A 24,660-nucleotide genomic window follows, 5' to 3' on the forward strand; every position below is an offset into this window, starting at 1 on the left:
TTTACGCCATGTCGAGACTTGATCAGGAATCAGGCAGGATATACTCAGAGCCATATATACGGGGAGAGTTTGGCGATTCTTTCATCCTGCCGTCAGGGAGGCTCCTCCCTCCGGTGGTGACGTAGCTGCCCGGATGCTGCCGGGTTTCGCTCTCGGCGCGCTCGGCGGCGGCGTCGGTCCGCCATATTTACACCTTGCGTGTGCGGTGCTTGCGGGCAGAGCGGTAGATGGCTGAGCTTCCTTTGAGTTTATCGGTTGTTTCACAAGTAATACACGGCTCCTCCGCGTACGATGGGCTGCTGCTGTGCCGTGGGCTGTTCGAACCGGAACACGACAGGTTTCCGATTATTTAAACTGCCCAAAGACAAGAAGAGGCGCCGGGTATGGATCGCCAACATCCGACGCAACAAGTGGACTCCCACCAGCCGCTCGGAGATTTGTGAGGTAAGTGCTATTGCTTTTGTGAATTGATCGTTTCTGTTTACATGTGGTTGAAGTGACTGTTTGTGGTTGTTGTTCTTTTTTTTTTGGTGCTGAAATCTGGGGTTGCGCAGGATTATGGTCTGATCGGTGCGTGCGCCGTGAACGTTGCGCAGGCGTTGACGACCATTCGACTTTCCCATCTCGCTATGCGTTTCCACATTTTGACGTTTACATTCGCCTTCGTATACGCCGTAAATCTAGCCAGTAAAGGCTTTCGGTAATACATGTATCTGTCGAAAAGTTCGCCGAGCTAACGATATAGTACCAAGATTCTGAACAAGTTGTTTTGGTCGCGAAATTTCGACGACTCTGACTTCGATTTGGTCGCGAAATGCTTTACAATTTGCACGATTATTCGGAGTGAATTCAAAGAGAACAGCAATTTAATGTTTATATTGAAATGAGCATCGTGCTCCGTGCATTAGTGCCGAGATCAAGGTTGCTTTGGGCCATAATTAGTCCTTCGGTAAAGTGCACATGAGCTCACGAATTATGAGGTCTAAAGTTAAGGATGACAGCCGGAGTTTTCTGACAGACGTGTTGCGCGCGCATTCAGCCTGCAGTACAATCTCCTTCGCAGGTTCACTTCGAGCCGTCTCACTTTGAGCAAGCTAGGCAAGATGGGTGGAAGAAACTGAAGACTACAGCAGTTCCCACTATCTTTGCCTACAATGAGCTGCAACGAACAAAGCTCAAGAGAAAGCCTCCAAAGCACCGAGAAAGATTCCCAATGGTAAGACAGTCTAAGCACAATTAATATGTCAAGCATATTAGAAGGAGCAGAACATCACTCATTACGGCATATTACAATTTTTGTCACGATTGCAACAGTTTGCGGTGACGGTGCATTGTACTAGTGATTTGACTTCACGAGTTGCTTGCCAAATATATAATGTTCAAATTTTGAATATGCTCTTCGACTACAGTCCCAGTGCCCGAGTGGGTCTGCAACAGCTGTCAAGTCGTCGGACACAGACCATGTCAGCCTGAACGGACCTCCAGACTCCATGAACGTTAGTACCATGTTTTGTTTTTGCAGTGAATGTTAGCATAAAACGCAGTGACACTGCATTACTCTCATATGTTCCTTTCAACTGCAGTCCCAGTGCGCGATTGGGTCTGCAACAGCAACAGAGTTGTCAGACGCGAACAATGCCAGCCTGAATGCAGTGACTTCAGTCGCAACTGCGGCCTGCCCCCTACTTCAGTCTCCTCCAGACTCCGAGGGCGTAAGCAGCGTGTTTTGTTTTTGTCCTGAATGTTCACATAAAACACAGTGCCACTACATTACTTGCAAATGTTCCCTTCGACTGCAGTCACAGTGCCCGAGTGGTTCTGCAGCTGCAACAAAGTCGTCAGGCGCAGACTGTGCCAGCCTGGATGCAGTGACTTCGGTCGCAAGTGCGGCCTGCCCCCCACTTCAGCCTCCTCCAGACTCCGAGGACGTAAGCAGCGTGTTTTGTTTTTGTCCTGAATGTTCACATAAAACACAGTGCCACTACATTACTTGCAAATGTTCCCTTCGACTGCAGTCACAGTGCCCGAGTGGTTCTGCAGCAGCAACAAAGTCGTCAGGCGCAGACTATGCCAGCCTGGATGCAGTGACTTCGGTCGCAAGTGCCGCCTACCCCCCACTTCAGCCTCCTCCAGATCCCGAGGACGTAAGCAGCGTGTTTTGTTTTTGTCCTGAATGTTCACATAAAACACAGTGCCACTACATTACTTGCAAATGTTCCCTTCGACTGCAGTCACAGTGCCCGAGTGGTTCTGCAGCAGCAACAAAGTCGTCAGGCGCAGACTATGCCAGCCTGGATGCAGTGACTTCGGTCGCAAGTGCGGCCTGCCCCCCACTTCAGCCTCCTCCAGATTCCGAGGACGTAAGCAGCGTGTTTTGTTTTTGTCCTGAATGTTCACATAAAACACAGTGCTACTACATTACTTGCAAATGTTCCCTTTGACTGCAGTCACAGTGCCCGACTGGTTCTGCAGCAGCAACAAAGTCGTCAGGCGCAGACAATGCCAGCCTGGATGCAGTGACTTCGGTCGCAAGTGCGGCCTGCCCCCCACTTCAGCCTCCTCCAGACTCCGAGGACGTAAGCAGCGTGTTTTGTTTTTGTCCTGAATGTTCACATAAAACACAGTGCCACTACATTACTTGCAAATGTTCCCTTTGACTGCAGTCACAGTGCCCGAGTGGTTCTGCAGCAGCAACAAAGTCGTCAGGCGCAGACTATGCCAGCCTGGATGCAGTGACTTCGGTCGCAAGTGCGGCCTGCCCCCCACTTCAGCCTCCTCCAGATTCCGAGGACGTAAGCAGCGTGTTTTGTTTTTGTCCTGAATGTTCACATAAAACACAGTGCCACTACATTACTTGCAAATGTTCCCTTCGACTGCAGTCACAGTGCCCGAGTGGTTCTGCAGCAGCAACAAAGTCGTCAGGCGCAGACTATGCCAGCCTGGATGCAGTGACTTCGGTCGCAAGTGCGGCCTGCCCCCCACTTCAGCCTCCTCCAGACTCCGAGGACGTAAGCAGCGTGTTTTGTTTTTGTCCTGAATGTTCACATAAAACACAGTGCCACTACATTACTTGCAAATGTTCCTTTTGACTGCAGTCACAGTGCCCGAGTGGTTCTGCAGCAGCAACAAAGTCGTCAGGCGCAGACTATGCCAGCCTGGATGCAGTGACTTCGGTCGCAAGTGCGGCCTGCCCCCCACTTCAGCCTCCTCCAGACTCCGAGGACGTAAGCAGCGTGTTTTGTTTTTGTCCTGAATGTTCACATAAAACACAGTGCCACTACAATACTTGCAAATGTTCCGTTCGACTGCAGTCACAGTGCCCGAGTGGTTCTGCAGCAGCAACAAAGTCGTCAGGCGCAGACTATGCCAGCCTGGATGCAGTGACTTCGGTCGCAAGTGCCGCCTGCCCCCCACTTCAGCCTCCTCCAGATCCCGAGGACGTAAGCAGCGTGTTTTGTTTTTGTCCTGAATGTTCACATAAAACACAGTGCCACTACATTACTTGCAAATGTTCCCTTTGACTGCAGTCACAGTGCCCGAGTGGTTCTGCAGCAGCAACAAAGTCGTCAGGCGCAGACTATGCCAGCCTGGATGCAGTGACTTCGGTCGCAAGTGCGGCCTGCCCCCCACTTCAGCCTCCTCCAGACTCCGAGGACGTAAGCAGCGTGTTTTGTTTTTGTCCTGAATGTTCACATAAAACACAGTGCCACTACATTACTTGCAAATGTTCCTTTTGACTGCAGTCACAGTGCCCGAGTGGTTCTGCAGCAGCAACAAAGTCGTCAGGCGCAGACTATGCCAGCCTGGATGCAGTGACTTCGGTCGCAAGTGCGGCCTGCCCCCCACTTCAGCCTCCTCCAGACTCCGAGGACGTAAGCAGCGTGTTTTGTTTTTGTCCTGAATGTTCACATAAAACACAGTGCCACTACAATACTTGCAAATGTTCCGTTCGACTGCAGTCACAGTGCCCGAGTGGTTCTGCAGCAGCAACAAAGTCGTCAGGCGCAGACTATGCCAGCCTGGATGCAGTGACTTCGGTCGCAAGTGCCGCCTGCCCCCCACTTCAGCCTCCTCCAGATCCCGAGGACGTAAGCAGCGTGTTTTGTTTTTGTCCTGAATGTTCACATAAAACACAGTGCCACTACATTACTTGCAAATGTTCCCTTTGACTGCAGTCACAGTGCCCGAGTGGTTCTGCAGCAGCAACAAAGTCGTCAGGCGCAGACTATGCCAGCCTGGATGCAGTGACTTCGGTCGCAAGTGCCGCCTGCCCCCCACTTCAGCCTCCTCCAGATTCCGAGGACGTAAGCAGCGTGTTTTGTTTTTGTACTGAATGTTCACATAAAACACAGTGCCACTACATTACTTGCAAATGTTCCCTTCGACTGCAGCCACAGTGCCCGAGTGGTTCTGCAGCTGCAACAAAGTCGTTAGGCGCAGACTATGCCAGCCTGGATGCAGTGACTTCGGTCGCAAGTGCGGCCTGCCCCCCACTTCAGCCTCGTCCAGACTCCGAGGACGTAAGCAGCGTGTTTTGTTTTTGTCCTGAATGTTCACATAAAACATAGTGCCACTACATTACTTGCAAATGTTCCTTTCGACTGCAGTCACAGTGCCCGAGTGGTTCTGCAGCAGCAACAAAGGTGGTGGGCACAGACCGTGTCAGCTTGGATGCTGCAACTTTCATTGCAGTTGCAAGCAATGTCGTCTACCCAGGTTCAGATGTTACAGTGGTAAGAGCCACATTATTTTTTTAATTATTATTCAGCGTTGCATTTATGGTGCCCAAGAAAAAGTACTAATAATGTGCACAACATAAAATTTCAGGTTACGCCGCTGGCACCTGATGTACACGCCCAGCTTTTAAGAAGAATTCACCAGCTTGAACCCCAAAACAAGATCTTAAAATGCAGAGCCAGTTCATCCAAGCGGAAATGTGAACAGCTGGAAGCTGGTTTGAAAAGGGTGTTCAATCCTGATCAGATTCAGGCCTTGTCCCGACAAAGCAACAGAGGATGCAAGTGGTCGAAAGAAACAATCAAAGAAAGCCTTCAACTTCATTTCGCCTGTGGTGCAACGGGTTACGACATGCTCCGTTCAAAATCGCTTCCACTACCAGCAGCGAGGACATTGCGACAAAGGATTCAAGGTTATAATAAACAATATACCTTTATTGCGAGTTTTCAATTTGAGTACATATGTATTCCCATATAGGACATATCAAACTACATTCAATATACCCAAATGCACCACCACACACAAGAATCAATATAGCTTCGTAACTTAACCACTCCTGAAAAGACTTAACTTTCGTTCACAAGCCGTTAACCAAGAAATTGCCTAATTGAGTTCTCTTTTCTCTCGCTTGTGTTTCTTTATCCCCGACTGATGGGGGCGAGAGCCTCATCAGGCTGCTTCTCGGAGATTTTTCTTCTGTCGTTTTAGCTCCTCTCGTGTGGTACTAAAGGCTACATTATAGGTGCCATTACTTTATACAGTTCATTCACTTTGTTTCTGCTTCTTTTGCATGCAGGCCTCAAATTTGAACCTGGTGTTTTGGGCGAAGTTTTTAACCTCATGAAGTCTAAAGTGGAACTACTCAATGAAAAGGAGAAGAAATGTGTTTTGATGTTGGACGAAATGGCTATCGTCCCAAAAGTCGAGTATGACTCAAGTACAGGATCAATTCGGGGATACTCCACCCTGCAAGTGCCTAGTGTAAGCGGCTCAACTCTGGCGACGCATGCCTTGGTCATCATGATAGCGGGTGTGTCCTCAAGGTGGAAGCAGGTTGTAGGCTACCATTACACAGGTTTGTAGAAAACTCAAAAAAATTTGCGGTGAGTGCTTCAAGCATAACCACTTAAACTTCATTTTTATCTTTTTCAGGAAATTCATTCAATGGGGATGATGCAGCAAAAATGGTACTTGAAATAATAAGAAAATGTGATGACATGGGCCTTCATGTTGTAGCCATTACAACAGATATGGGGTCAGGGAACAGGGCAATGTGGAAATATTTTGGAATCAGTGCTGGGAAGTACAGCAGGGTGTCGAACAAGTTCAAGCACCCTTGCCGAGAAGATGCCGATATAGCTGTGCTAGCTGATGTGCCGCATGTAGCGAAAAATCTCTGTGGGCATCTTCTTCGGAAGCAAAAAATCACTCTCAGTGACGCAGTCGTTGCGGAAAATAATTTGAACTCCAATATCGTAACAATCCAACCGGTGGTGAGGCTAATAGAATTCCAGGAGCAACAGACCTTCAAGCTGGCACCGAATCTCCAAAAAGAACTCCTGGAACCGAACCAGTTTGAAAAAATGAAGGTATATAGCTCTCAGTTGTGCACTGAGTGAAACACAAATATGTGTACTGACTGGACATTTATTTTTATGCAGGTTAGCAATGCACTGAGAATACTGAGCCGCTCCACATCCAGTGCTCTTCGGTTCATGGTGGAGAACTACGGCTGGGAGAAGGACGTCCTGACAACAGCTTGGTTTATTGAACATGTGAACCGATGGTTTGAGTTAATGAGTAGCCGACACCCCACAACGACATTGAGCTTCTTTGATTCAGAGCGGTACTCGGAAGCATTAACCTTCCTGAACAAGTTCAAGGACATGTTCACGTCGTTGAAAATCGACACGGGGACTTTCAAGCCTGTTCAAACAGGAGTAATCTTGTCAACCTCCTCGATACTCTACCTTCAAGACCTGCTACTCCATGAGGAGGGGTTTACCTTTGTTTTAACCTCAAGGTTCACGCAAGACAGTCTCGAAAACTTCTTTTCATCTGTCCGACGTCGTAACCCCATTCCAACCCCGGTTGAGTTCAAATCAGCCTTGAGGATCATAACACTGTCCCAGTATTTGAAACCTGTCAGGAACAGCTCCTACGAATTGGATGATGAGGCATTTTATCTAGCAGACTTATCTGACATCCCCGAAGCAACCAGGGTTGAGCCTGTCGAAACGGATGAAGATGATCCACCAACAGTCACAGAGCTCTCGGAGAGTAACTCTTTTTATTACTACTGTGGATATATAGTATCGAGAGTTGTCAAAAATGATTCGGTGTGCGACGAGTGCATAGCTGCTGTGAAAGCTGTTGAAGGCCAGACAGTTCTGGGTAACCTCACACGTCTAAAAGCGTACAAAGAGGGCTGTCTGGTCTTTATCTCTGACAGTGTCTTGGAACTTCTGACTAGGTGTGAGGCAACATTCACCGCGCGCATCTCATCACTGTTGAACTCCAGTAATATTGCAAATACACTGGCGGCTGAAATGAAAGCTCGCAACCACAGCCTTCCGGAATGCCATGACATTGCTGGGAAAATCATTGGGCGTTTCTGTCGGGCTAGAGTGAGGCTTTATGTAAAAGAACTGTCCAAAAAAGAGCTCAACAAGAAAACTGTTGGTACTGACCTTTCAAGCAAGTCAATGGCAGCACCAAGGAGGCGCTAAGTAACGAGGTCAACCAAGTTTATCGCGTCATTAGTTTACGTCGTGTCGCAAGATTCCGACCGCTTTTACAAAGTGTTATGATCAGTGTTATGTTTCAAAATATCTAACCAGTAAATGGAACTAATTTTATTGCCAGATCTGGTCGAACTGGTAAATAAAGCTTTATTCCCTCTGACCTTTTGTACATTTTTCTGCTATACATATGGGAGTTTCAGAAATTGGTCCATTTGCATATGACGCGTTAATTATCTGCTTTTGCGCTTGGTTCGTTACACGTTTTGAGCTTTGAATCTGTTAAACTGATAGTCTGTTGCCGTTTTGCGTTCGCGCTCACTCAGTTCCATAAAGTAAGGCACAGTAGCACAAGTTGTGCGGATGGCTGCACCAAAAATGTTTTGGGCGAAAATAATTTTTTTTTTTTGTAATCTTAAATTCCGTCTGATTCAAAATAACCAGTTAATTCAAACTAGCATGGACGATGTCCGGCGAGTTTTAATGCCTTAAGGCCGGTTCAGACACGTGCGTTTGACTGCGGTGCGTCGAGAACCGAAACCGAGTCACCGGCACATCTGTGCTTCGTATGAAGAGTGGAATCCAATTCAAGGAATTATCTTGGCACGCGATATAAGCAGCAGGGATGTCCTGGTTTCTCGCTGCCGCAACACAGTCAAACGCAACTGTCTGAACCAGGCTTTAAGCTGACTGTGCAGCGAAGGCTACAGGCGCGAGATCGAAGCTTTGAGCAGCGAGCGCCTTGGCAGCCGTATATAGACGCTTTACACACGCGCCAAATTACAGCCGCCATTGCTGACCTTCTCTTGTCTTACCGAGATGCCGAGCAACTGAAACGGTAGTTGACGATCCTCTACGAAGGCCGACGCTTTAGAAAAGGACACAGTTGAATCTAATGTGGCAGTAACCTGGCCTGCTATGGTAATGATGAAGTGAAATAAACGGAATAAGAGGAAACAAAAATTGAAGGTCAGTTATGGCGGCGTCCATGCACAGCTGCTGCAAAGCGTCTATATGGCTCTGCTTGGCAGGAAAGGCCCGGATCCTTGCAAGGAGCACGCGCTAGCTCGAGCTCGTCTCGTTCGCTGCACGGTCAGTTTTAAGACAAACTGAGCATGCATGCGGTTCCGCCTACAGCGAAGCGCATTCCATGTCAAAAAGCTTGCGCGTGTGGCCTAGAGCCCTATTTTTGCTCACACTTCGCGTCGTTTAATACCTCGTGGTAGCACATATGCACGGCGCCAATATATAAACAAACATTCGGTCGCTAACCGGCCGTTTTCGGCTCTGCGACGGAAGCCACTAAATGCGGTTAAAAATCCCGCTGCCCCCGCTGCAGATAAATCAAGTGAGCCAACTCTGACTAGGCGTCAAAATTTCACAAAAGTTTGAAGCGGTGGGACCCTGCATCTGCACCCATTTGAACGCGATACATGAACGCGTTGTAGCGTAAATTTTATCAATGTAACCGCCTGTGAGGACGACGCGAAATCACGCTGCCGTTGGAAGCTATTTTAATGTTTCTGACTGATTGTATGCGCGATCTACATTTCGAAGTCTGCCTTCAGTATCCCATACTCCAAGGCGAAGCTGGCGAAGCGCTCGCCTACGCGGTCGTTGCTCGTGGTCGCTCCCACAACTGGTGTAAACATGGCGGCGAGCGCACCCGGGCGCCTGAGCGGAGGCGTTCCCTGACGTCGGCGGTGACGTAGCCCGCGTCAGCGCCGGAGCCTGCCTACGTGGCCACGCCTACTCGCCAAACTCTCCCCGTATATATGGCTCTGGATATACTGAAGTATGCCCACACTTGTCCAGGATGTCAGAAGTCAAAGCCACGCGAAGGTCACCTACCAGGATTTATGCAACCAATCGTAAGCCACTCTCCTTGGCAGGTTGTTGGCTGCGACCCGTAATGGGATCGTTTCCTCATAATCCGTACAGTAATCGGCATCTTCCTGTCGTGACTGATCACTTCACGAAATTGGTTGAATTGTTCCTTTTACAGAAGCTTCTTTCGCAAAAAAATCTGGGATTGCCTTCTCGCCGTCCTTACCAGATTCGGCTTTCTTTCAGAGCTCATTGTTGATTATACTTCCGGAGCAAAGTTGTCTCGACATCTGTGCTGTGCTTAGCATACAGTACAAGCTCACTTGTCCGCAGTGTTTATAGTCTGTTGTGCCGCCTAGCTGTTCGTTGGCAGATGCATTACATGCACCGCGAAAGGGAACATAAAAGCAGCATAATATATTATTGGTTTCCCAGGGAAACGCACACAAGACGTGTACACTTAGAGTATAGAGTATTGCTTCTTACATCTCATCAGTGTGGTCATTGCTTCAGTTACTGTGGTTAATTAAAGTGGTATTTTTTTCTTACATTCAATCAATGGATATTTTTTCAGGTGCTTCTGGTGCGCTGCCTATAGGCAGTGGATGCTATGGTTGCGACTGCGACTGGGGCAAAGCAACAGGCGACCACTGCCCTCCTGCATGGTGAAAACAATTAGGGACTGATCGCTGCGACTGAATAAAAGTGTTTTTGTTCTACTGGGTGTAGAACCACCTTTTTTACTCACCACAAAAGTAAACAATGCATCGTCCAATGGTCGGTCTTCACACAAATGTATTCTTAGCCGTTAGAGCCAAGTGACAACTTACTATTGCCCACTTCAAAGTTGTAATCGATTTGCATAACTTCTCCAAGAACACTCGGGGTTTTGTTGCCTGTCATCTTTTCAGCGCTTCTGTGCAAACATTTCCATACTCCGTTTCACCTTACAACTGACTGCAGCAGACGCTACGAGCTATTAGAGCCAATGGACAATAAGTTAAATAGCAGCGCCACTAGCGGTTCAGGTGCACTCTGGGAGCAGGAGACTGTCAATAAGTAGTTTCGGTTTCGCCGGGTTGTGAATCTGACCTCTGCTATTGTCTCCACATTGCCATTGCTCACGTCGTCGTGGATTGCTCCAAACTTGTGAACGATGCGCTAAGTGCCCTTTTCTTCTCGTCGCTACAAATCTGACACAGCGAATAATGAAACAATTAATTTTGCTGGCACGGGTTTTGAGCGAGAACGTTCCAACGGCGAACTGAAGTGAACGTAGAGCGACGTACGCCGAATGCCGTGCCAGATCGCTGTGTGCATTTGTTTGCCACCTCGAAAACATCCACTGAGACTAGCACTCATTTTATAATACCCTTGCTTCGCCAATCGCTGTTTGCAATTGGTTTAACACAATACATGACGAAGCTCGCTGTACGAGAACGTTCAAGCGCAAACTAGCGCCCTTTGCTACGTTGCTGTGTGAAAATTGGCCGCGGGAGTACTAGTCTGAGTGTCTGTTCTCAATGTTGCAAACAAATGCACGCGGTGAACTGGCATGGCATTTGTCGATCTGCATTCACTTGACTTCGCCGTTATGGCGTTTTTGCTTGTCCCCCGTGTCAGAAAAAATCCTAATTTCGTTATTCGCTGCAACCGATATGTAGCAATGTGAAGAAAGGGGTAGTTTCTGCAGCGTGTGGAAGTGTGGAGCATCCATAACAACAGGAGCAATGGAGGAGCGGAGACAATAGCACAACAGATGCACAACCCAGTAAAACCGAAACTACCCGTTGACACAGTATAGGGTTTTTTTGCGCGAAACAGGGGACAATTACAAGCGAGTAGACACGGACAAGCGCAAACTTTCAACTACTTTATTCGTGCGCAATCGACCACGAACATTCAGAAAGAGCATGCGCAGCACGCTACACAGACGAAAAAAACCGAAAATAGATAGTAAAGTCATCCACCAACACACATTCCACGATAGTCATTATCGAATCAGCAACCCGGATAAAAACTGCACTTCACTTTCAAACAAAGAAACCGAGGTATCGCTGACACAGTCATGGTTCTTCTTTATATAAAAAGCTCCCATCAATTCTATGTAGCAATGTGAAGAAAGGGGTAGTTTCTGCATCGTGCGGAAGTGTGGAGCATGGTTCTTCTGTCGATCAGGAATAAAGGCAATGCACACTTGCCTACTCACTGTGCCGACTGTGTGTGTGATGCGCGATTTCGGGAGATTAGGATCTTGGGTAGAAGCAAAGACAGCACAGCCAGAGAATTGATAGAAGCATTTTATATAAAGAAGAACCATGACTGTGTCAGGGATACCTCGGTTTCTTTGTTTGAAAGTGAAGTGCAGTTTTTATCCGGGTTTCTGGTTCGATAATGACTATCGTGGAATGTGTGTTGGTGGATGACTTTACTATCTATTTTCGTTTTTTTTCGTCTGTGTAGCGTGCTGCGCATGCTCTTTCTGGATGTTCGTGGTCGATTGCGCACGAATAAAGTAGTTGAAAGTTTGCGCTTGTCCGTGTCTACTCGCTTGTAATTGTCCCCTGTGTCGCGCAAAAAACCTCTATACTGCATCATGAACCAACTAGGCCAACCACAAGTTTTAATTTACCCGTTGAAAGTCTCCTGCTCCCAGAGTGCACCTGAACTATTAGGGACACTGCTATTTTGCATATTGCCCATTCATAGCTGTTTGGGTTTCCCATGACCTCCAAGAGGAAGCACATTTTTTTAAGATGGTTTGTTATGGGTGACTTTATGAATTTTCTGAATTGCAGGTTATCATGAAACGGCGAGACTAGATACTAATGAGGGGCCAAACTTTTTGCCGAATCGAAAATTCGGTGCCGAATCTTATGCCTAACAAAGCCGAATTTTCGCCGATCTTTTTTAAACATTCGGTAACAATATTTTGTTGCCAAACCTAAAAGTTGATATTTTTTATGTCAGGCAAAAATGTTTAGGTTTCGTCTTTTTTAAAATGCACATTGACACAGTTATTACTAAATAAGGTAATGTTCTGCAAGATAATTATATAGGTTTCATTTTTGCAAGTTTACCGGCAATTTTACAGTGACTTTGCAGAAGTGATGCGACACCGAGGTTGGGTAGTAGCGATCAGAGCACTATTTAGCTCCTAAGAGCAGAACAACGCAATCCTTTGAATCCGCGTGTTTTACCGACAATATGGCTGACAGAGTAGCTCGGCGCGAGTCACGTGGTACTCGCGGTTCCAGGAGGCGCCCGATTTATGGGAGAACACATGGAGATCGACGCAGCAAACACCGAGTTCACACTTCTCAAAACTAGTCTGTCGTGAGGTTCGTAAAGCACTAAACATTTTATCAAAGTTTTCATAATTATGAATGCGTGTAAAAATTTTGAGAAGGCAATTTCCAAGGCAATTGCTTTTGAAGCAGACAACTTTTTTACGCAGCGGAGATACTTTTTGGGTTGGCCGGAGCGCGTCACGTAAACGGTGCAACAATTTTTGTGTGCATTTTCTGAACAGCGTGAGAGACCTTCAATGCATGTAACTGCTTCTGAACGATCGTCCTCCACCGCGCCACGTTGTCTGCTGCATAATGCTGTTCCGGCAATTTTTTTTTTAATTACGTTCTTATGTGGCTTGCAGCTTACCGCAAATTATGGTTGTTATACTTGAGGCAAACAAATATTGAAGAGAACCACACTCACAAAGGCTAACAAACACACAGTTACCATGTCGTATACTACACACCTTGCTGTAACCGCAGGTAGTAAGTACTACTACACTACCCGATGGTAACCGCACGGCGTCCATTTGCAAACCATGGCTCTGTCGCATCTCGCGCGTGCGCAGACATTTGCCAAATTTTTAACGAATTTTCGCCTAACTTTTTTAACAGTTTGGCAGATCTGAATCTGAAGTTCGGCAGATTCGGTCCATCACTACTAGATACAGACAGAGAGAAAGACTGGCCAAAACACAAGTGCCGACAGATTATGCTGCATGTAAATCCTGGTCAAGGGCTTTGTTCGCAGAGCCACATTAGCTGGGAAGGCTCGTACACTATGCTGTTTAGGAATAAAGCTTTCTCTTGCTCCTTCAATGCAAATACGAGTTACCCAGTAAATGAATAACTGACATACTGGTCAGTGGTTAAAATCAAACCTTTTTGCCAAAGCACAAAAGAGAATGGCGGGGACATAGGCAAATGCTGTGTGTGCATGTCTTGGCATCTGCAACAGTTACTCTTGCAGATGCCGTGTGTAATTGCACTTCCAGCATGCTCCTCGGTGCTTGGCGAAAGTTCTACTGTCCGAACAAACCTGTGCATAATCATTCGGCTTTGGCTAAAACTATTTTCATTTGTTTCCTCAAAGGTTAGCAGGGCATAACAGGTTGTATCTTTGTGAACCAGTGAATAATCGAGAAGAGACAATAATGTTGCAGATGGGAGAGGAAACTGTAGTGTAGACTGGAAAATATGTTTAGCTTTTTAAGTCTGAATGGTATTGAACTTGTGTTAAATGTTTCTGCTGTCATGCACAGTTGCCCAGGTTTGGTTTATACAGTTCCAGTCTACCTCTTCGATAAAAGCCCCATTTATTAAAGACCAACAGGAGGGATGCTTTGCCAAGGTGTAGCCTCTTCAGGATGTCTGTGGCAGCACATGAAAAGAAAAGTCAATGCAGTATTACGTGTGAGGGACATAAAAAAATATTCAGAGAGCCTGTATTTAAATACTCGTCTGTGGCGCATCGGAACACAAGGAGGGGCACACACAATGGATAGCATAAAAAGCATGAGGAACGCACGATGCCAAAGCAAGCAAGCACTGTCACTGGGCAAAATTAAAGGGGTCAGAAGCATGTGGACGCATGCGGAGGGAGGGTAAACAAATGCACAAGGCGTGCAAAGATCAGACAAACTTGTAAGTTCTAGTGCACATACGCATAGCTTACCTCTCGAAACCTTTGGCAGAGTGGGATGGAGAGTATGTCACATCAGAGTCTGACATGCTGCTGGGAGCAGGAAATATGCAGTTGTATGGCACCTCGCTGCTGCAGTAGGGGACGGCAGAGTCGAATGTATCTAACGGTACTGGCTCCTTTACGACCAGGATATTCATCTCGACAGCACAGTCCCTCTGGATCCTTTCTGCCTTGCAGGATGCAGCAGTGCAGCTGCTGAGACTAGCCGCCGAATTCAGAAACCTCACTCAAACTACACTCAAACTGAAGGGCCCCTCCACTTCCTCGAGGAAGGCGCGAGGGCCGGCGCTGGCCAATCGCGAGGACGGATCCGCCGTCGCGATTGGCCAGCGCCGGCCCTCGCGCCTTCCTCGAGGAGGTGAAGGGGCCCTTAAGTTTGAGTGTAGTTTGAGTGAGGTTTCTGAATTCGGCGGTTAGACTTGCAAAGAGCACTTTTATACTACAATGTTTTTCACAATGCCTGAATGATGCAATTTGGGCGATCGAGTTTCTAACACTTAGAAGAATGAAGAGTTTGGCGAGTTGGTGGGAATTCATTGTAGCAAACAGCAAAAACGGACGAGGACGTAGAAGAATCACACGGGACAAGCGCTGCGCTCGTCCCGTGTGGCTCGCGCACTAGCCCTTCAGTGCGCGAGCCACTCGTAAGAACCGGCACAAGCACAGGCATATCACAGGGCGTCTCGTTTGGATGACCGGTTTCCAGATTCGCTCGTTTCGCCGTGCTTTGGCTGCGCATACACGCTCCAAGCTCGCGAACGATGCGTGTTCTCGGATGAAGCTCGAAGCAGGCCGGGAGAAAAAGAATTCTTGCCGGTGGCTTGCGAGATGTGGCAGCTGTTTGGAGAAAACAGAGCCGTGCATTCTGGTCGAAGTAAATAAACTGCACCTAACACGACGACAATGAGTGTGCAAGCGCGCTGGTGGATGCTGATCATGTTCAAAATTAACCGAGTCTGCGGTAAAAGAGAGAAAACCTAGATCCTAGATGAAAAAAAGAAAAAGATCGTGACGGTATTAGGCTTAGGTGGACATCGGCTCCATTCCGGTATGGGCAGCATTGCCTTTTGTGACCCTGTACGCGTCGGTAATCCCCCACTGAGTACAAATAAAGCATTAGTATCATTTTGATTCAGGTAACGTCACGCTCGCAAACTTTTGCATTCTGTCGCCATCACTAGCGTCTCGGCGATATTCAGCTTTCTACGATGCATGCGAAGTTTATTTACGCGGATCGAAAAACACGGTTCTCTCTTCTACAAAACACCCTCAGTTTTGAACACGTATGTCACGCAGACTGCTGCACAATGCGACGTTCATGAAACTCACAAAAATCCCGAGAACACTTACCAGGACTTTTTCGCGGGTTTCCTCGCTCGGTCCCGGCGGCGACGGGAAGCAGAAGCGTCGGTACAGCGGCGTTGGTACAGCAGACTGATGGCGTCCACAAATACAGTCACCGCTGGCGAATGCCTCGAAGTTGTCCGCACAGAAACGATGAATGTGGAGGAGGTCCTCGGTGGTCGTTTTCTTGCCTGGTGCAACATAACCATTCGCGTATTTGCGAACCTTGCTTGGAGAACGGGATGAAGTGGGAGTTTAGGGAAGAAAACCGGTAGACGACGGAGTTGAACCTGACGGAGCGACGCAGCCGCGTCGCCGCGCAGGCACATCACTCCCGCGTAACAAGGCAAGGAGAAAACAGCTCGCTCGTTTTCAATCAGTAATAGCTGTATTACGTCACCTACATCCTAAGATTTGACGTGGTTGTCAAAATATAATGTGCATATGTCTAAAAAGAGCAATATTAGTAACTTTCGGAACCTCCACGAAATTCACAATTTTTATTGGTTGAAATTTATGGGCGGTGGTGGGGACACAGGATGGACTCCCCAAGAGGAAATGGTGCCGGCGTATTTCTTTTGCTGCGAGTTTATTTCAACGTTTTGCGGTCTAGAACTAGTCATTTTCATTGACTGAAGCCCAACAAACAACGTGCTTTCAGAAACAAACTTATCCAAAAAGCACTTGAGTGCCCCTTTAAAAGCTGAGTTCGACGTGGGGGCGTTGGTAAAGTTGGTAAAGCCGTCTCCCATCATTACAGGATCCGGTTTGGATTCGCGGTGCTGCAACACTGCACTTGATCTGTTCTGAAGTCACAAGACAAGGGAACTCGATTAAGGTATGTAGAAGTACTTCTGTTTATGGTATATTCATTAACTGCGGCTTCAAAAGGTGTTTTATTTTCAGCGCGTTCTCTAGCTTCCAAAGCGCGCGCCATTCTCTATTCGTTTTAGCACCATGGTTGCTTATATTGTATGCAGCACAGAGACCTGGGGGGCTAAGCTCGCCTTCGGCGGGAATCTCTCCGATGCGGGGGAGGGGAGGAGCTTCTTTTGACTCCGCCCCGGCAAGTTTCCCACTCCTCCTATTACGTTTCCGACCACCCCGGCGGCGGCGAGTTCCCCAGCGTAGCTCCGATTTGTCCCTACGCTCCGCTCCTGGGTTCAATCCTCACCCCTGCCCCTTTGGATCTTGATGAGCATCGCACCGGCGTGCGGTCGTGTATCCCTCACTACTGCGTGGTGCACGTCAAAGACCCCAGGCTAGCGGTTGTACTGCACTGGCTGAATTTCTCATCTACAGCTGGGAGACAAGTCGCACATTGAGGCAGACCAAATTTTAGGCTCTAAAAACATACACAGAACCCAATTTTTTTTTGTTTAAATCGTAAATGACATAAGAATCAGTAACAGCACCGATCCTAATTATACAATTATTGCTTGGATATGGGCTACGTGTTTAGGCATTCTGGTGGTTTGCTGGGCTGCGTAGGTGCACGAAAAACGCACTTAATAAAGATTTAAACTAAAGCAGAGAATAGGCGAAAAACAACATACATGAATGACGCAGACTAACAACTGTGTAATTTCTTTCTCATCTTTCTCCCCCCACGTCGCCACACAGCCACAATATGTTTTTCAGAAAAGGGTGCACGTGGAGCGAAAGCTCGCACTGCAGAACCGAGGGGCCTGGGTTCAATCCCCACCCCTGCCCGTGTCGATCTTAAAGGGGTACTCACACGAGGGAGAAATCCCGGGGATTTCTCCCCGGCACGCGCGCATCACGAGATAAAAACGCGAGGCTTTTGCACATCGCAAAGCCTGACGTTTTCGTCGTGGGATGCGCGTGCCGGGGAGAAATCCCCGGGATTTCTCCCTCGTGTGAATACCCCTTAATGAGCAGCGCACCGGCGTGCGGTCGTGTATCACTACTGCGTGGTGCACGTTAAAGACCCCAGGCTAGCGGTTGTACCGCACTGGCTAAATGTTCCGCCGTATAAACAACTAACGACCGATTTGTTCGTCAAAATACGCTGTGGAGGGAGAAAGATGAGAAAGAAATTACACAGTTGTTAGTCTGCGCCATTCATGTAGATTTCTTTTCTTCTATCCTCTTTTAGTTTAAATCTTATCAAGCGCGTTTCTCTTGCACCTGCGCAGCGCAGCAAACCATCACAATAATTGTAAAAGCCTGTAGGTAATGATAAATTGCGTTCCTGGTTGCAGATTGCCGTAAAAACACATTTGTTTCTAGGATTCATTTCGTAGAATTTGTAGGTTTTACGACGGGGACGACGGTTCATTCAAGGCTCCATCGCCTCAAGTCCAGTTCGCCACGCAGTTTATCGCACAGCCACCTTACCACGTATTTCGAGAGGCGATAGTGTTGTTGAAAATCAACGTCGTCTATGTCAAACACAATGGCGTGGCTTAAACACCGACGGCGAAACACGCACAAAAACGCTGCCATTTTAAACGCGCCTCCCTCATCTCGCGCCCAACTCGCCCAAACTTGCCTAGGTCGGAGCCGGCAAGCTTTTCCTACCCGCGGCGGCTTTTGCCACGTCAGAATGACGTCACAGCATCTCGCCGCGAGTTCCGAATATGCCACTCTCCGACCGCCTCAAACCCTCCGTTCTGACGTCACGATCTAGGGAGTGACGGCGCGTGTCGTCATGCACGGTGCCGACCAATCGCGGCGAGCGGCGAGTTCGGTGGAGAACTCGCCTTGATCTCTCTGAGCCGAGCTTAGCCCCCCTGTTATTCAATGGTATCGAGCAAAACGATAGTTCTACCTATGGCTTATTTGTTTTTGTGTGTGTTTTGCAGACCCTGGCAGGATCGCTTTACCATAAAAACCTGTTCACACATGCAGCAGAGAGCGACAAGCATAGCGCTGACCTTGCGCTAAGCGCGTGCTGACGGGAGCTTTCGCCAGCATTTTATCGCACTGTCAAAATTTTGCTCATGGCAGACGAAGAGCAGCTCACGACACGTGAGCAGCACTACTTGAGCGCTTCGCTGCGGGTGAGAACCGGCCTTAATAAATACATTTATCGATTCTACAGGCTTTCGCGTTGATGGCGGGAGCTCGTTCCGTCACTTTGAAGCATATTTGAGCACGCACAACCCGGGTCTGTAATTCGCAGTGAACGGTCTACTAAAAATATAATATTGCGCTGGTATGCTGTCAACAGATCGCATGTTAGGTATGAACCATTGTAGCACTTTTGTTGCCTATTTGTTATTTTATTATGTGTGTGTTATAGCTCATACTTTTGTTGAGCGATCGGGTATTTCACGCTGCCCCTGTTGCAGACTTGTACCGTACGCATTACAAGTAATCAAATTACTTGTAATCGATTACTTTTTGGAGTAATTTTGTAATCAGTTGATTACTCTTATTAGGCCCTAATCACAAGAGTAATCTGATTACTTTTTGAAGTAATAAAATTACTTGTAACCTTTACAATTTGTCCACGGGACCCTCCCCTCCCCCTCCTTCCCCCCGGCACACGCCTTTTATGAAACGAAAAAAAATAAAGTTTGCTTTTTTTCTTTTCGCACGGAAAAAGGAAAGATTTTTGCGGAGCTGTAGGAAACGAGGTCAATCTCCTTCTATGTACAGTTTCTGTAAAATGTCCGTTTTTTTTTGTTTTTTTTTTCGAGCTGGGATTGGGAGTGGGAAGCCCCAGGAAAGCCACAGTGCGTGACAAAGGCCATTCAGGGCAAAGTTTGAGGAAGCAGAATGTAGCTTTGTGAGTCCTTCGTTCAAACTAGCCCCCTCACGCACACACACACAGAAATAAAAAAAATAAAAAGAATCATGCTTAGGGTACCTACCCTCAGCCCGTAGGAGAACCAGAACCGAAGAATGCCTAAAGCGGATGCAAAATATAAGAGAGGCAGTTGAAATATTTCCCCATTTCCCCTACGTGGTCTTTGTGACAAGCAATGTTTGGAGTTGAGAAGTGGTCGGGGCGATCTCTTCCGCTAATGGATACTACACATGATCCGTTTCAAATCCTGGAGCTGCTGCTCTTTTATATAACATGCGAGCTCATCCCCATGGGAATAATAAAATGAGCGACGAAAACTTTGAGCGACAACACTTGCTCAAGCTTAAAAAGATCTAGAACCCCCTCCGCTACCCCCCCCCCCCCCCCCCCCCGGCCCCACACACACGCACTGGCGAACGACCAAATCATTAAACGTCTTCAAACGAATTCTATGCTTGTGTCCGCGTTCTGAAGGTGCAACGACCACGAAGAGGGAGCCAGTTTTACCTCTTCAATGCTTGTGCAAATGTGAAATATTGGTTGGAAGTAGTTCATTGTTATGAGCGTTAAAGATGTACTAAGTCTTCACACAATAAAGTAATCGGAAAAGTAACGATTACTTCTTTAAGTAATGTCCAATTACTTTTGCCGTCGAGTAATCAAGTAATCTAATCGAATACTTTTTAGCCAAGAGTAATAGTAATTGTAATCGATTACTCTTTTTAGTGACATGTAAAAGACTGCCCTGTTGCTAATAATCCAAATTCCCAGCGAACAGACAAGAAGCTGCCGGTGCCCCAATAAATGGTGCTTGGACCACGACAGGTTGGGAAAGACGTCCCAGTGTTCAAGCCATCGTCGACGCAAAGGCACTCTTCGGAATTTGGCTTTATTCTGGATTCTACCGTTCAGGAACTTCGACTTCAGTTATCCTTGAATGCGATGTGTATCTACGAGGCAATAAAGCTACGTTTAACCTGAACTGCACAATTTCGTTTCGGAAATTTGTGACCCGGGACCAAATGTAAATGATAAACCTTTTGTCCCAGGGGTCTAAATCCAAGGACGAAACATTTAGACCCAGGGGTTCAAGTGCGAGGGCCTAACAGTTGGTCCTCGGGGTTCATTTGAAACGGTGTAACAGTTAGTCCCAGGTGTCCAAGCGCAAGGGCCTAACAGTTCGTCCTCGGGGTTCAATTGAAACGGTGTAACAGTTGGTCCCAAAGGACCAAGTGCAAGAGCCTAACAGCTGGTCCTCGAGGTGCAACTGAAACGGTGTAACAGTTAGTCCCAACGGTGCTAGTGCGAGGGACTAACGGACGGGGCGCAACAGTTGCTCCCCTAGGGGACTAATGGTGGTGGCAGCGCATTTGGTCCCCCGAGGGACTAAGTCGCGCACCCTTTTTTCTTAGAGTGCACGTCTCCTTCAGCACGCTGAGAGGCAGACCGGCAATAAATTCTCCCACGACTCCCTGAATGATTCTCTCCGTGTATAGTTTTCCGTTCAGCGTGCCGATAAAGAAATATGGGCCAATGATTTTATCATTAAATATACCACACCATACGTGAATAGACCATCTCGCTTGATGTTTGTGCTGACGGAGCCAACGAGGATTTACGCTTGCCCAGTAATGGGCATTGTGGAGGTTCACCGTTGAATTTCTGCAGAATTGAGCCTCATCACTTCAAATAATGTTTTTCAAGAATTCAGGATCCCGGTCCATTCAATGAGGGCCCAATTGCGATAGTCCAGTCGTCGTTGGAAGTCACTGCCATGTAGCTCTTCGTGCAGGCTAACGTGAAACGGATGCATGGGATGCTTCACATGCACTTTCCACACTGTAGAGATCGTTGTCCCAGAAGACCTCGCAATTTTGCGCACGCTTGCTTCAAGCTTAGCTGTTACGTACGCGAGAACGTGAGTCTCGAATTCGCGGCTAAGGACATATTTTTTCTGTCTTCGCCCACTCACCACCGTGCCACTTGATGCAAACTTGTTGAAAACGCATATGAAGGAAGTGTTGGCAGGAACGAGGCGACCTGGGTGCTGAGCGGCATAAAGTTGCGCAGCATGACGAGCATTTCTTTGCATAGTTAAATATGCGATCACCATGTCTGTTTTTTCTTCAACCGAATGCCTTGTCGCAATGAGCGACGCCATTCAGATTTTGTTTCCTGCCACAGTCAGAGACAGAAAGGCACAGCACTATGAATCGCATAGTGCTCGTGTTATTTGGAGCCTTCGTCCTTCCAAAGATATGGGTGCAAACCTGTGTCTTTTACAACAGAGGAGCAAGTGACGCAGCGTTCGTCGCTTTGTAGCACCATTGACACAAGTCGTCAGAGCAGCTTCTATTATATCAACGAAAGGAAAGGGTAGCGTCACGATTCCCGCTGGGACAGTGGGATTTACACCTGCTGCGGTAAGCAAAACACTAAGGAGAAAGCAACGTATTGCAATAGCGCTGACGGCAGTGCCTGCGTCACAGGTGGCGTCACTGCTGTGATGCCAAGCGACGGCGAAGATATCGACGCGATTGACGCTCTTGTTCTGGTCAATTTCGGTTTGAAAGGGCATGCGGGAAATGAAACAATTTGGCCAGAAACGCGCGCAGAAATTTTTGTGCCTTTTTTTCGCTGTGAGGTTGGAGAATATTAAGGTTTGGCTTCAATTTCGTAAATGCAATAGGCCCCCTAAAAACAATACTTAAAAACTTAATTAAGAGATCTCCGTTAATTAGCCGCCTAGTTGCCAAAACTACTTTGTTCCTAGTGGGCGCCCGGTCGGGTATGCTAATGGCACCACTAAGAGTGCCCTAACGCAGCTCTCCTTTTTTTGAAAATTTGGTGCAGCTAGAAAAAAAAAAACACCCTGTATATCGGAACTGATATTTCAAGTCCGCTAAGTTTATGACACGTACACTGCAACCTGCTTGTTGGCAACGAGTGACCGCACTTCTACGGGTACTCTTCCAGATTATCTATAGAATAAGGCAGTGCCTATTCTCCCGGCAGCCGGAACAATAATTTACCCGAACTTCTTCCGACAGTCGCCTATCATTAGCTCTCTGAAATCATGCAACAACAGCCGACAGGAAACTGACTTCCTTGTTCCTCCAGCTGTTGGGGAGAACAGGGAAATTTTTTCGCGGGTGTGTCACTGGTCGGCAACCCGTCTACGCAGGTTCGCGGCGATATTCTGTGTCGGCTCATTACAAGAACGTTAACCCACGTGGCCCAACCAAGATACAATTGGCGGCTACAATCTAAGGTGACTTGATACAAAAAACACAAAAAACTGATCATTACTGTCCATAAAACAATCTGCCAATGCAACAGCGTGTCAATAAAACGATCTGTCAATGAAACATCGTTCAAAGAACTGATTGCTACCGCCAATGAGATGCGTCTGCCGGTAGAATGTCTGGGAAAATGTTCTTCTGCTGCCGGGAGAATACACATTATACACTAGAATTACCCGGGTCTTGTTTGCTTTGCCATCGTTTGAGCTGTATAAAAGGTTAGTAGTACATGTTTAGATTTCGCAGATCGCATATACATTTGTACTTGTCTATGGAACATGCTGTGCGTGATAAACGTCTGGGAGAATTGAAAACAATATTTTGGGTCTGCTTTCTTGCCTATTTAGAAACACTTGTGCGAGTACATTTTTTTACGGGTTTGCTTTATATTTTAAATAGGTTAATTTAGTGTGGGACGTCTCAATATAAGCTTCAGGTATCCAACCTTCCGGACAGTACCCTTTTAGGGTTAACAATTAATTCGCCTAGGTGCCAGATGCTAGCAATCGAACTATTCATTTCAACAAATATTGGTCAGCGAAGGGAATTACGCGGTTATGCTTTCGCTAGAGCAAGTGAGCCAGCCCTGCTTTTCGTGGCTTGATCGCGTCTGTTCATTTATTTGTGCGCGATATATTCAGATGCATATTTCAGAAAGGGTTAACGGTGGCCAGTCGTCCTTGACTTTACGAGTACTTGATTGAGGTTCCGAAAGAAATTCTAGTCTCTTGCGAGCCAAGCCCTTCAAATCATCGCAATGCTGCAGAAACAAGTGAACTTACGTACAGCCTTGGTCGTTGTCAACTAATGCGGAAGAAAACTGGAGTTGTCTCTACAGTTGGATTACAAGTGATTTTTAAGTACCAGTAATCATTTGGGCAATTGAGTTCATTTTTATTTTGATTAAACTTTATAAATAAAACAGCCGTTCATTCCAACATTTCTTTAAAACTTCTTGATACATCAGGGCTACTTTAATGACATTTTTACTGTAGTAGCTTGTATTGGCCCTTTACCAGTTAATACTGCTGCGAGCACTATGAACTCGTACAGGGCAATACAAGCGTTTTAATCTAGAAAAATGTGAAGTGTATCAGTAAAAAAAGAAAATCAAGCTGGTTTCATTTAGTTAAAAACCCTCCCTTCACTGACGTTTTTTCTTGTTTTATTCTGGAATAGGACAAAAAATAAGGCAATGCACAGGTGTTTTTTTTATTATCTAATGGGAGCTCGTGCAGTGTTTGCAAACTGTTCAGACTGACAATGGAAATATTGAGGGTTAAAATTGTTCGCGTTTTTTCTGTTTGGTTTTATTTTGATCCATCTGCTTCCACTACATTCCGGCAGTCTCAGACTCCGTACCCGAGGTACACAAGGCTTCCCTTTCCCTTTAGTGCTAGTAAGTTTGCGTAAAGTGGAAAACATTTTAAACGAACAGGGGTCAACTGTCCCTTCTACTAAATTTACTTTTTCAAAACTTTAAAAGCTGCAGTCCAAGGGAAATTTAAGGGTGGGACCACGGACCATGGCTGAATTGTCATAACCCACATCACGCGCCTCGCCCCTTGTCCCTTCGATCACCTCTCGCCCGCCCGCCGCATCTTCGCCAAAGTTCTCGGTGTCCGAAATTCCCACATCTTCCCGTCCTCCTGGATTGCTCATGTTCCACAAAGTCAGCAGGCACTTTTTATTGCGGCAGTCGTTTGCAGAAACACTCCTTCGTGGGACGCCATTTACAAAAATTAACCTCACATAGCCAATAACTGGGTTCTTGTCTTAAAATTAGGAACAAGTGAACATAACAAGATACTTGTCTGCTTTCTCGCCGATCTCTCTCTCCTACCGAGCAGCATCAATAGCGCCGCTTAACTTTAACACGTTTTCCAGCTCATGCCCCGACTAGCTTGGGGGAAGAGAGAGAACGCGTATCAAA

At 47.0% G+C, this 24,660-nt stretch overlaps 1 protein-coding gene across 1 annotated transcript; it reads left to right on the plus strand.

Moving 5' to 3' along the window:
* Positions 1-2,522: 2,522 nt before the first annotated feature.
* Positions 2,523-7,638, plus strand: LOC121048314 (transposable element P transposase). The gene is made up of 14 exons (XM_042293244.1): positions 2,523-2,576; positions 2,664-2,792; positions 2,880-3,008; positions 3,096-3,224; positions 3,312-3,440; positions 3,528-3,656; positions 3,744-3,872; positions 3,960-4,088; positions 4,392-4,520; positions 4,608-4,733; positions 4,828-5,149; positions 5,534-5,812; positions 5,890-6,326; positions 6,399-7,638. Exons 11-14 carry the CDS (start codon positions 5,089-5,091, stop codon positions 7,464-7,466), a joined length of 1,845 nt encoding a protein of 614 aa, XP_042149178.1. The 5' UTR covers positions 2,523-2,576; positions 2,664-2,792; positions 2,880-3,008; positions 3,096-3,224; positions 3,312-3,440; positions 3,528-3,656; positions 3,744-3,872; positions 3,960-4,088; positions 4,392-4,520; positions 4,608-4,733; positions 4,828-5,088; the 3' UTR covers positions 7,467-7,638.
* The last annotated feature ends 17,022 nt before the right edge of the window (positions 7,639-24,660 follow it).

This window comes from Ixodes scapularis, unplaced genomic scaffold (genome assembly GCF_016920785.2).
Source record: "Ixodes scapularis isolate PalLabHiFi unplaced genomic scaffold, ASM1692078v2 PGA_scaffold4__175_contigs__length_147842914, whole genome shotgun sequence".
Classification (NCBI taxonomy): domain Eukaryota; kingdom Metazoa; phylum Arthropoda; class Arachnida; order Ixodida; family Ixodidae; genus Ixodes; species Ixodes scapularis.